General features: G+C 43.1%; 1 protein-coding gene across 1 annotated transcript in view; it reads left to right on the top strand.

Annotated features, from left to right (window-relative positions):
- The window catches only part of PAPPA2 (pappalysin 2), a 288944-nt gene that overhangs the window by 197489 nt on the left and 79101 nt on the right, over positions 1-12354 (top strand). The window contains exons 14-16 of the mRNA XM_019918648.3: positions 5236-5407; positions 8917-9094; positions 10276-10489. Coding sequence (XP_019774207.1) covers positions 5236-5407; positions 8917-9094; positions 10276-10489 — 564 coding nt within the window. The remainder of the gene's footprint in view (positions 1-5235; positions 5408-8916; positions 9095-10275; positions 10490-12354) is intronic.

Below are 12354 nucleotides of genomic sequence, written 5' to 3'. Positions count from 1 at the left end.
GAATCAAAATCTCCAGGGGACAGAGCCTGGGTATCTTTATTTTTTAAATGCTGCCTCTAAGTGAGTTAAATATACAACTGTGGTTGACAAAGTCTGCCTTGTGGCAGATGAGGGCCATTCTTTTATGGAACTCTGCCAACAGAGGTTTCCCAAGGCATCACGCAGAGGCCCAAACGAAAAGGAAGCACACACATCATTTTGGTAGGACGGTGCTACTAGTGTGCCTGGGTGTCCACAAGCAGGTTATATGCAAGAAGATAGCCCAGGGATAACATACATTTTGAAAAGGGATTTCTCTATTGAAAGCATTTTTTAAAATCCTCAAACATGATGGCTTCCGGAAGTGAGGACAAGAAGGGAGAGAGTAGAGGCTTATTGGGGAAGTGGAGACACAAAGAGCAAAGCTAGAATGATGGGTAAGGTGACCATCTACGTAATGTGACCTCTAAGGGCCTACTGACTTAAGATTCTATCATGAAAAACTCATTCCTTTGCCTTCAAACTTTTGTCTCCTGTTAAAATGGAAATACCTGTGAATCACATCTGACTGGCTGCATCATATCCTTACCCGAGAACACATTGTGATGGGGTGTGGGGAAAGGTCTGGAAAAAGATGGGTGGAAGGGTGAGAAGTGGTTGCCAAAGGAAGAAACACGCTTAGTAGGGCATCATGCAGACAATGGCAGCTGGACAAAAATTGCCAATTTGATATTCTCTCATTTAAAAGAAAACTGCTCAAAACTGAGACCAACCATTTACTATTCTACTCTTTCCCCCCTGACTACCCTGCCGAGGAGCTTCTTGGCTCATCCTGGCCAATGATGCTAGCTCCTGAATGGAGAAGAAAGCAACAGGAGATCCACCTTGTCGCCAGGGAGACGGCCTGGTGGTCTAGGCTGGCCCCGAGAGTGAGGACTCTGAGACCCAGCCTGAGGATTTTCCTCTAACTCACTGTGCAGCCTCCAGCCAGTCTTCAAACAGCTTTAGTTTCCTTGTATGTCAAACCAAGATAAATACCTAACTGCCCATCTCTCTGGGACATTGTAAGGCTTCACTGCTGCCACTTTCATTAACATTTGTCCAAAGACCCTAAGAAGAAAGCTTTTGAAAAGTTTTAAGACTAATTATGTTTACTATCAGCATTATCATTATGATATTGGGGCTTAATGTAACAGTAGCCAGAAAGAAGAATGTGTCAGGAGCATGGGAAAACGGAGAACACAGAAACTTCACTCAGGGAAGCAGTATTTGTAGTGGAAGAGAAACACAAAAAGGGGTTTGGGGTTGGGGTGCAAAGGAGAGAAGTCTGCAATTGATACCAGATGCCATCAGAAGCTAACGACCTGACAAACACCACTCTCATAAAACAAATTCCTTAAAAAGGAAGCAAATGGAAATATAAGCTAGTGAAAGAATTTGCAGCAGCTGCCCTAAAACCATTTCTCACTTCATAAACAGGTCTGGGTTTGATGCTTTTTTTTTTTTTGTCTTGGTCTTATTTCATGCCACTTTCCCTCTTTTCTATCATCCCCTGTCTCATTCTTCCTCCCTTGCTGCCAAGGCTGGATGGACTTTTAATACTGGTAGTCATAGCAACAGTAGTTAATGGAACACCATCTTGATGGAAGGAGGCTCATTCAGAGTATTTGTTTTGTGTCTTATCTCAGCACGTATTTGTCCTCAGTGATGACATGGATGAATTGGACGGAGTCACTGGAAAATAGCACGTGCTGTTATTTCACATTAATTTCTTGGCAGTGAGCTGACATGAACCAGAACTGTTAATGACTCTCTGTTTTCCAGTCTTCTCCGCTTAACACGCTGAAGAAATATTACGTTTTGTGTACATCAAGGGCATGTAGTATCTGTGGAACTTGAAGTTCTTTAGCATCACTAATGAGGTGTTCTGATCTCATTCCATGAAGGACCGTCAGGTTTCAGATTCCTTATCCAGCTAGGCTGAATAAAGACTCGGAGACAAAGGTTTATTTCCTGTATTGCATACCTAATTAGCAGCATTGGATTTGGAGAATCCATGCTGACAATTAACAGTCATCCCCCCGCAATTCATATATTCCTCCCTTCATCAGGCTCCCGGAGTGATTCTGAGGGAATACTACACCTTCACAGAGAATAATCAGAGCTTAAAGGAGTAAAAAAGTTTCCTTCATACCACTCAACTCCAATTCCTCCATCCTATACCTAATAAGCATAGGTAAAAGAAATGAGAATGTCACTGACATATAACTTAAATCCCTGACGTGTAACTTAAACCCCAAGATCAGAGGCAGCAACTTTAGCATATTCGAATCAAATCCATACTTTTTGGACTAGTGCATTTTAAAGCATTTCTCAGTTATTTCAAGGCAGTATGTTCAATTCAATGACATTTTATTTTCCACTTCCTTTTTTATTTATTTATTTACTTACTTATTTTTGGCTGTGCTGGGTCTTCGTTGCTGCGCGCGGGCTTTCTCTGTTTGCTGCAAGCGGGATCTACTCTTCGCTGTGGTGTGCAGGCTTCTCGTTGCAGTGGCTTCTTTTGTTGCAGAGCACAGGTTCTAGGCGTGCGGGCTTCAGTAGTTGTGGCTCGCAGGCTCTAGAGCTCAGGCTCAGTAGTTGTGGCACACGCGGCTTAGTTGCTCTTTGGCATGTGGGATCTTCCTGGACCAGGGATCAAACCCATGTCCCCTGCATTGGAAGGCGGATTCTTAACCACTGCGCCACCAGGGAAGCCCCTATTTTCCACTTTCTTATATCGTTGCCCAGCTCCTTGATAAGGTCGTTGGCTGCTAACACAATTCAAGGGCAAATAGAACAAATTAATGATGACGAGACTCACAGAAGCCATTTTAACTAATATTTAGTACCACTGGCAAAAACATCATGAGCAAGAAAATATCTTGTTGTTCTACACCACTAGACTATGTGTTCTTTAAGGGCATATTTATTTTATCCCCAGTACTGAGACCGATGCCTTGCCAATGCTAAGTGCTCAGTAAATGTTTATGAGTGAATGAATGAATGAGTAGGGCAAGATGGTTGGATCACTTTTTTTCTTTTTTAACGTCTTTATTGGAGTATAATTGCTTTACAATGGTGTGTTCGTTTCTGCTTTATAACAAAGTGAATCAGCTATACATATACATATATCCCCATATCTCCTCCCTCTTGCATCTCCCTCCCATCCTCTGTCGTCTGATAATGATATTTTTGTATTTCATATCCCCACCTATCACTATATAATTTAACAAATTTACCATTTTGATAGCCATTGACTTACTTTGATGTCTATGATAGGAACAAATTTAATTCAGCAGACACTTATTGTAACTCCTACAATGAGGTGTATGGTGAACACAAAAGTGGGTAGGAGTCAGTGTTTGTCTTCAAGAATATCATAATCTAGTTGGGAGATTCAACAGCATTTAAGAGACAGATACTAATTGCCTTGTGGATCAAAGGATGGATAAATTAATTAACTGAAGAACAATCAAATGCATACATGACTATACTACAAGATAGAGTAAAAGAAGCGTTCGAAGAGTTATTTTTTAAATTTCCCTGAGAGGTTCGAGGGAGGAAGATATCTGGAGGGGCTTCTTGGAGAAGGAAAGCGTTTTAGAAAACACAACAAATTGAGCAAAAGTACAGAAGTGGGAAAACTAAAACATGTGGCTGGTTCATAAAAAACAGGCCACTGAAGGTGGGACTTGGGCCATTTGCAGTGGAGCAGTAGAGAGAATTAACCCAGGAACAATAACAACCCTGTGGGATATGCACCATTATTATCCCCATCTCATGGGGGAAGGAGCTGAAATACCGGGGAATAAATAACCAAATCATACAGGCAGTAGTAAATGGTGAATCCAGGATTCAAATTCACACAGCCTGGGGGCAGCTGCTCTAAATCTTAATCTCTGTTGTTCTGCCTTGATAAGAGGGTAACCCTCTTTCGGCTCTGTTGCATGCCCCCCCCCCCTCTTTTTTTTGTAGAGTTGATTTACAATGTTGTGTTGGTTTCAGGTGTACTGCAAAGTGAATCAGTTATACATACATACATATATCTATCTATCTATCTATCTATCTATCTATATATCTCCACTCTTTTTTAGATTCTTTTACCATATAGTCCATTACAGAGCACTGAGTAGAGTTCCCTTTGCTATACAGTAGGTCCTTGCTAGTTATCTATTTTATATATAGTGGTGTGTATATGTCAATCCCAATCTCCCAATTTATCCCTCCCCCACCTTACCCACTGGTAATCATTAATTTGTTTTCTACATCTGTAACTTTATTTCTGTTTTGTAGGTAAGTTCATTTGTACTCTTTTTTTAGATTCCACATATAAGCGATATCATATGATATTTGTCTTTCTCTGTCTGACTTACATCACTCAGTATGACAATCTCTAGGTCCATCTCTGTTGCATCCTTGCTGCTGTTATGGTCCCAGCAGAGTCTCCCCAAACCCTGGGGAGTTACCTATCCCTCCTGTTCCCAGTTGAATAGCCCTTGAGATATGGACAGCAGTTCTCCTCTGCTGAGATAATGTCCTGGAAGCATGTAGAACAACGTCAGGCATGTGGCTGGGATCTGATATGTGTGAGTTTCTTCTTTCTGCCATGGGCTCAATTTCTGATTAGCTGGTGCTGATATTCAATGGTGTATGCCAGTTGTCAAAAATATTTCCATGACAATCAGTAAATAAATGTTGCTTTTTCTGCCATCTCAAACAACCAGGCCCTTTCTACAGGGTCCCCTGCGACAAACCTGTGAAACAGGTTTCTGTTTAAACAGAAAGTTTAATGCCTGACACAACCAGGGGCCTCCAGGATTCACTCCTGACCTTTGTCCTGTGTCTGTTCTGATTGTTTGGGGCCCAGAGTACTGGTTATGAAATATTTCAAGGATTATCCTCTGATCTATTCATTTCTGATGCCATCCAGAGCTCTTGAGACATGCTCCCCACCTGTTCTACCATCATTTTGTCCTCCTGGAAGAGCCATAGAGAAAGCCAGTTCATAATCACTTCGTAGATGATATTGTTCTTGTTCATTTTATGTTGCGTGGTTCCAGGTCACATAGAAGGAAGTAATGAACTTAATGTAGGCTTTGGAGAAACAATGTTCTCTTTGGTTTAGAGGCACTTCCCAGAGGGAGATGCAAAGCCTTTGCTGCTGCCTATCAGTTCTGAGTCCGTTTAAGATACTTCTGTTTCTGTCATCTCCAGCTGTGTCCATCGGCCCTGTGGGGAGCAGGGCAGCTGTGTGCCATTGCTGCTTGATCACGCGGATGTGGTGAACTGTACCTCTGGTGGCCCAGGTCACATGAAGTGCTCTATCACCTGTCAAAGGGGGTTTGACCTTCAGGCCAGCAATGGGCAGTACCTCAGGCCCATGCAGGTGAGTTGGAAACCCGTGGTCATCAGGACCAAGCCCCTGGGGAGGGACAGTAGGCATGTTCCTCCCCCTGTCTGGATGGGGGAAAGGCGCATGTTTCTAAATCATCTGAAAGGAAAAATGAGGAATCTAACAAGCAAGGAGAAGCATGGCTTTAGAGAAATGCAAGGTATACATAAGAACAGGTGCAGTTTCCATTAACTAGGGTGTCACTTTCTCTCCAGGTGGGCAGTAGACAGGGACACTTGTTCCATCCTTCTCCCTTGCTTTTTTATCTTCCTATCAGAAATTATGACCCCCACTTTTGGCTTCAAAATGGGAATGCTGCAGTTTAGACCTGTCCACAATTTGCAGGCAAAATAGTTTGCAATCAGGTTGTTTGTGGTTCATTGTCTGACTGCCATGCACCAGCCCCCTTCCCTGCCCCCACCAGCCCTCCTTACAAGAAGACTGGAGGAAAGAGCCTGATTTTCTTCCTTCTGTTACTGAGGTGGGGGTTATATCATGATTCTGGCTTTAACTGAATTTTCCAAATTTCTACAAGCTACCATGCACCACTTGAAGATTTCAAGGTGATCTGAAGGTAGTAGAATATATTAATGAAGAGTGTAGTTTGAGAGACAGACCTGGAATGAAATTTTGACTCCACTGTTTAGTAGGTGTGTAATTTAGGTAAAGACAAACACACAAAAGAAACTAACCACTTTAGGTTTGTTTCCACATCTGTAAAATAATGAAATCAGAAGGATTTATGTCACTGGGTTATTTTGATGACTGACTAGACATAATTTACCAGCTTCTAGCAAAATGGTAGGCACCTAGCTCTCTGCAAAGCTGCCATTATGATGAGCGTGATAATGTATTCTCAACTAAGAATTTTATTTTCCATTTTTCCTTTAGAGAGTTTTCAGTACTCTACAGAGGAACTTGAAAATTGAAATCAACCATTAGAAAACATGAGCACAGTATGAGATAGAGACAGGATGCATTAGGCAAAAGGTAATGATGCTTGAGAAGAAGATGAGAAAGATGAGGTGTGATGAGGGAAGAGTGGAATCACGATTGGTTAGTCAGGTATCAATGGTTTGGAAGATTGGAATTGTTTTCATCTTGTACCAGTTGACTGCTTAGCAGGTTGTAGATCTGTGGAAGAATTTTACTTGCTTAGACATGGTCAGGATTTAAAGACACAATCTTTGGTTTCAGCTGGTTTAGGTTCTGCATAGAGAGAGACAGGTTTAACATACCTTGAAGCACCAACTCCTTGGTCTATGATGCTTTGGTGAGAAAGGCAGAACTCTTATCACCTGCCCTTAACTCAGCTTAACTCACACTAGAAAAGAGATGGAAAGAAGGAAAAAGAACAAAAACAATGTAGGCACTAAATACATTTTTGTGATGTCGGTAAAGAAGGGGAGAGAAGAAAAGATGGTGTTTGCAATTCATTAAAATTAGGAACAAGTTCAAGACAAAATGGTTAATACCTAATGAAGCCAGGAGAAAAAGCAGGCAATATATGCAGAGTTTGAGAGACATTCTTGAAGTGATCATTGTGGTTCGAGCCAGTCTTCCAGGCTGTGATCAGTGTGGCAGGGACAGAGTTGGGAGAAGGAAGGTGGGAGCTCACCTTTTGCCAACCAAATGGTGGAGTCAGCAAGCACAGCTTTCCAGCTGACCACTCCTGTCACCCAAGGCTGGCCCCACTAAACAGATTGTACGATCCCGGCTCCTGATCACAAGACAGTGGGGATATTTGCTTTTTGTTGACACAAGAACTTAAACTAAACAGAAAAATGTGTCTGGCTTTGAATTGGGCTCTTCTGGCAGGCAACAGGGAACCCCTGGAAAGCAGGGAGGAGCAGCCAGCCAAGAGTGGGTGTCAGGGGTGACAGGTGCTTTCACCAGTCATTTTACCTTTGGCTTCGGTGCCACTGTGGTCTCCTGGTGGGATGGCTGGCTGAGCCGCAGAATCTGCCCACTCTCCCTTTGACTTTTGGTAACCCATTGGCTAGAATGACGGCTGTGCTTTTTCCCAAACAAGCCATGAGCATCCAGGTCTCTGAGTGCCTGCTCCTCCTGTTCCCCTCACTCTGAATACTTTCTTCTCCCTGCTTCCCCTCTGCTGCTGGGAAGTCTCACTCATCTTTCAAAGGCCAGTTCCTGAGTTACCTACCCTGTGCACCTCCCCGCAAACCCTCTCCCTCCTCCCCAAGTATGGGCAATCCCTCCTCCAGCCCCTGTAGTGCTATCTCACCACCACAAAACAAGCATGCATATATTATATCGCTGTATTTTTTTTTTAACAGCAATTTAAATTTTCTTTCTCCTTGGTCCATGTTTTCTACTTCTTTCACTTTATCATTTGCAGTCTTTGTATTATATTCTCTTAAATCATTACAGAAGGAAGTAGGATATAACAAAAATATATCTCCAGAATTTTCCTTTTTTACTTTCTTTCCTCCCTTCCTCTCTCTCTTTCTCCTTCTTTCCCTTTTTCCCCCTTCAATTGTTTTCTGATACATTGCTCCAACCTATGATTTGCTCTGCTGGTAGATTATTAGCTCCTTGAGGGTCTTGTTTATCCAAACCTAGTAAGGAATCTGGCCCTTCTAGGTGTTCAAAAAATGTCTCCTCGTTTATTTCATGGTGATGAATTCTAGGGCTCCCCTACAGAAACCGCAGGCCCAGGGAAACAGCTGGAATCTCTCAAACTTAACTACAAAGTTTGGAAGATGCCTCATATGCATTAAGTCTCAGCGGTTCTTAAAGCCTAGGCACCATTCTCAGAGGAGACAATTATGTTTCATAGCATTATCTGTAAAGGTCCCAGCAGGAAACAGATGACACACTCAAAGGTGGGCAATTTGAGGGACTTCAGTAAAGGGGCCACTTCTAAAGGTGGGGGCAGGATATAGGAAATTACAAGGAGATGGTGCAGAATCCCAGGGTGAAGGGGTGATACCCCCTGTAGGCCTGAAGAGTTGACTATAGAGAGCAGTTAGCAGAACCCCTGGGAAGAGAGTGCAGGAGGTGTGTGGAGATCGCTGCCAAAGGGTGCAGCCAACCTACAGCAAAGCCCTAGGGAGGGAGTAGCAAGGATCAGCACCCTGACCCCCCTTGCCTCTCTCCCTCTCCAGTCTCCTGCCACTGTTGCCCTGGGTGCTAAACCAAACACAAGTCAGAGGCATGAAATCTACAGGAGCCAGCATCCCAGGGCAAGGTGGAGAAGGGTACATCTGGAGAAGCACGTGGAGGATAGCCAAGAGTTGGCCTGGAGGAGTGTCTTCATTTAAAGATTCCCTTACACTAACATTTGCCTTTCATTAGCAGCATACCTGGGTAGTGTGAGATAGTACACTAAGACAGTAAGGCATAAAGAGGGAGAAAGACAAACTAATTTTGCCTGTTGTGAACGTTTGCACAAATAATCATCAGGACTCTTTCAAAGCCTGGAAACTGTTTTGATAAGCCTTTTTATGTCACCTTGACAGCAGAAAATTTTCTGTTTCTAGAAGGAAATTCTGCTCACATGTTCCTCTGGGCACTGGGACCGGGCTGTGAGCTGCATGCCCCTTGACTGTGGTGTCCCCGACCAGTCTTTGGTGAACTATGCAAACTTCTCCTGCTCAGAGGGAACAAACTTTCTGAAACGCTGCTCCATCTCCTGTGTCCCACCAGCCAAGCTTCAAGGTATTGTCTGGCCAACCAGGAGCTGTATGCAAGTTCTCTTCAGGTTCTCTCTCTTCGGGGGTACTTTGGGGATCTTTTCTTCACCCCAGTGCCCTTCCCATTTGGCTCTGCTGTATCACCCTCTTCTGATAACACAAGCAAAGTCCCAAAGGGCAATACCATTCCTTGTCCCAGAATGCCCTGACTCAAGATCTCACTAAGGAAAGAAACTTAGACTTTCCCATTTTTATTTGACTTTATGTTCTCTGGAGTCAAGCCAACTAACAGTTTTCTAATAATATTAATAATCCAGATACCCTTTATCATTCACATTTTTAAATTTAATATTTACAACCATCCTATGAGTTAGGTGCTTTTCGTTCTGTTTTAGAGATGAGAGCATAGTTACATGAGCTGTACTGCTAGGAAGAGATGAAGACCCCACATCTTGCTCTTTACCTCCTGGACTTAGGTGCGCCTAACAGTGTTTGAGCAGGCTTGTTACAAATGCAACCTCCTGAGCCTCATGCTGACAGATTCTGACTTAGTAGGTCTGAGGTGGGTTGGTGATGCTACTGTGGGGTGTCCATGGATTGCACTCGGAGAAACCATGAATGACGTTGAGGCATACGGTATGGTGTTGAAGTGCAGAGCTTTGCATCCAAACTGCCTGAGTACAAACCCTGCCTCTGTTCTTACTAGCTTGGCCAAGTTACCTAAACTCAATTTCCTCAGCTGCAAAATAGGGGATAATGATGGTATCTATTTCATAGGGTTGTTTGAGGTTTGAAGTTTACACAAGTGAATACATGTAAAATGCTTAGAGCGGTGCCTGGCATATAATGAGCACAATAAAAGTGTCATCTAGTATTATTATAATGCTTTCCACAATACTGTCACTACTCTTTTTATTATTTATAGTGAGGAAGTGAGGTAATGATTTGGTTGGTAGCCCTCCTTTCATTCAGGTCATGAAAGAGCTTTCTGACCTCTGTGCTGTATAAGAGAGCACAGTAGATGCTCTGTGGGCACAAAGATATAGGATAAACATTTGACCTGAGGTTTTAGAGAAGCTGCTCCACAAAGAGTAACGTGACTTTCCAAGAATGATGGTACGTTGACAGGTCTTCGCTCTCTCTGCTAGTGTTTTATTTCTGGACTCTCTGTTCTGAGCATCTTGTGCTTCTCTTTCTTGGAGTCAGGACTGAGCCCGTGGCTGACCTGTCTTGAAGATGGGCTCTGGTCTCTCCCTGAAGCCTACTGCAAGTTGGAGTGTGATGTTCCCCCTGTTATCCCGAACGCCAACTTGCTCCTGCCTCACTGCCTCCAGGGCAACCATGATGTGGGCTCCATCTGCAGATACAAATGCAAACCGGGCTACTACGTGATGGGAAGTGCGGAGAATAAAGTCAGGAAGTAAGTTGGATTGTTCCTGGTCTTTGCAGTTCTCTCTACCCTTGTACCTTGCTCCTGTTCCTTCATTTGCAAATCCTAGACCACTGTTTTGGAATTAATATTAAGACCTTCTGGGTTGTCCATTGTTTGTTGTGTTTGTTTTTCTATATAATCTCTCTTCACCTGCACAGGTGTGTTCCCCAGTCATGACAGGCAGGCTGGCCAAGTATGCTTTCTATAAAGATATTCTTTCTCATAGGAGATTCCACAGTCTCATCTAGGTGTTTTTAAAAGAATCTCTGCCCGAATTATTATTTTCCTTGAAAGTAAGTGTTACGAGCTTCTTAAGCAGTACACACATCACCCGAATCCAACTGTGTCCTAGAACATCCTCATCAGGACAGGTGGAGGCTTATGGTTGTGGCTGTGGGAGAAATTGTCTGGGATGGTCCCCACCTCAGGTATTTATTGGTTATGTGATGCCAGGAAGTCTTCTTTCTCTGCCTCATTCTTCCTCATCTGTAAAATGAGGATAATAATAATAATAATAACGTAGGAACTAAATAAATTAGTATGTATAAAACATGAGTCAGGGGCTTCCCTGGTGGCGCAGTGGTTGAGAGTCCGCCTGCCGATGCAGGGGACACGGGTTCGCGCCCCAGTCCAGGAAGATCCCACATACTGCGGAGCGACTGGGCCCGTGAGCCATGGCCGCTGAGCCTGCGCATCCGGAGCCTGTGCTCCGCAACAGGAGAGCCCACAACAGTGAGAGACCCGCGTACCGCAAAAACAAACAAACAAACAAAAAAACATGAGTCAGTAAATTTATTTTTAAAGCATGAAACTCAATACGTATTAGCTATTAATATTGTAATTACAGTCTCTCTGCTTTCTTTTTCCTGGACTTTGTGTGTTTACACTCCTAGACCCAGAAACCAAGAGAGCATGGTGGATCAGAAAGAACAAAAGCTTACTGCATAATTTAAGAGGAAGGGTTTTAAAGAAAATCATGCTGGGGTTCAAATCCCAGTTGTTCCCCATTTTATTAGCTGAGTAACCTCAGGCAAGTTACTTAACTCTTTGGGTCTCATCTTTGTAAGCTGGGGGTAATGCCCTCACCAGAGTGTTCAGTTGAGGATTAAACAAGATAATACACATTCAGCCCAGTGCCCGGTTTGTGCTAAATGCTCAATAAATGGTTTCAGAAAAAGAAACATTTTCCGAACAAACAAAACAAGCAAAAAGCTTTCAGAAGAAGACACTCCTTGTACTCAGTAAATAATAACTATTATTTTCCTACCATAAATTATGTCAGTAAAGGAGAAAATCAGATTTATTTCTTAGCCAGGATTTAGTTCATAGTTCAAAATCTGATCATAGTAGGTATGTTTTTAAAGACTTTTTTTTGAACTGACATAATCCCAGCCATGGCATTACCAGTGATTCCAGGAGATACCAACTTTGATTGTAAGCTAGAATTCTCTAAGGGAGCAAAAGAAAAACAGGAAGCTTACTCTCTGGCTCCAATTCGCCCTTCTCTAGTCAACATCCAGCCATCTCAATATGGGATGGATTGAGTTCGGCTTTGCCGGGAGCCTTTCACTCCCAAGAAAACCCAAGATCATATTTGGGAGGGGGAGAGGGAAGTCCCCTCCTCAAGATCTCAGCCCGAGGCAAGAGCCTGGCTAATTAGAACATGAATAAATACTGACGAAAAATTCATAGGAAGCGGCATTCTGGTTCAGTGACTCTAGCAGGTATCGTCAACAGTTTTTGACAGCTGAAAACACATTTGCACGTGATGGTCATAGGGTCTAGATCAATTTGCGTCAGCATGCATTGACGGGTAGTGAGTACCCAGGTCATCTTCCAGTGAGAATGGCATT

The sequence above is a fragment of the Tursiops truncatus genome, chromosome 1 (assembly GCF_011762595.2).
Source record: "Tursiops truncatus isolate mTurTru1 chromosome 1, mTurTru1.mat.Y, whole genome shotgun sequence".
Classification (NCBI taxonomy): domain Eukaryota; kingdom Metazoa; phylum Chordata; class Mammalia; order Artiodactyla; family Delphinidae; genus Tursiops; species Tursiops truncatus.
Note: the sequence above shows the minus strand (reverse complement) of the source record. Positions and strands in the feature narration are given on the sequence as shown.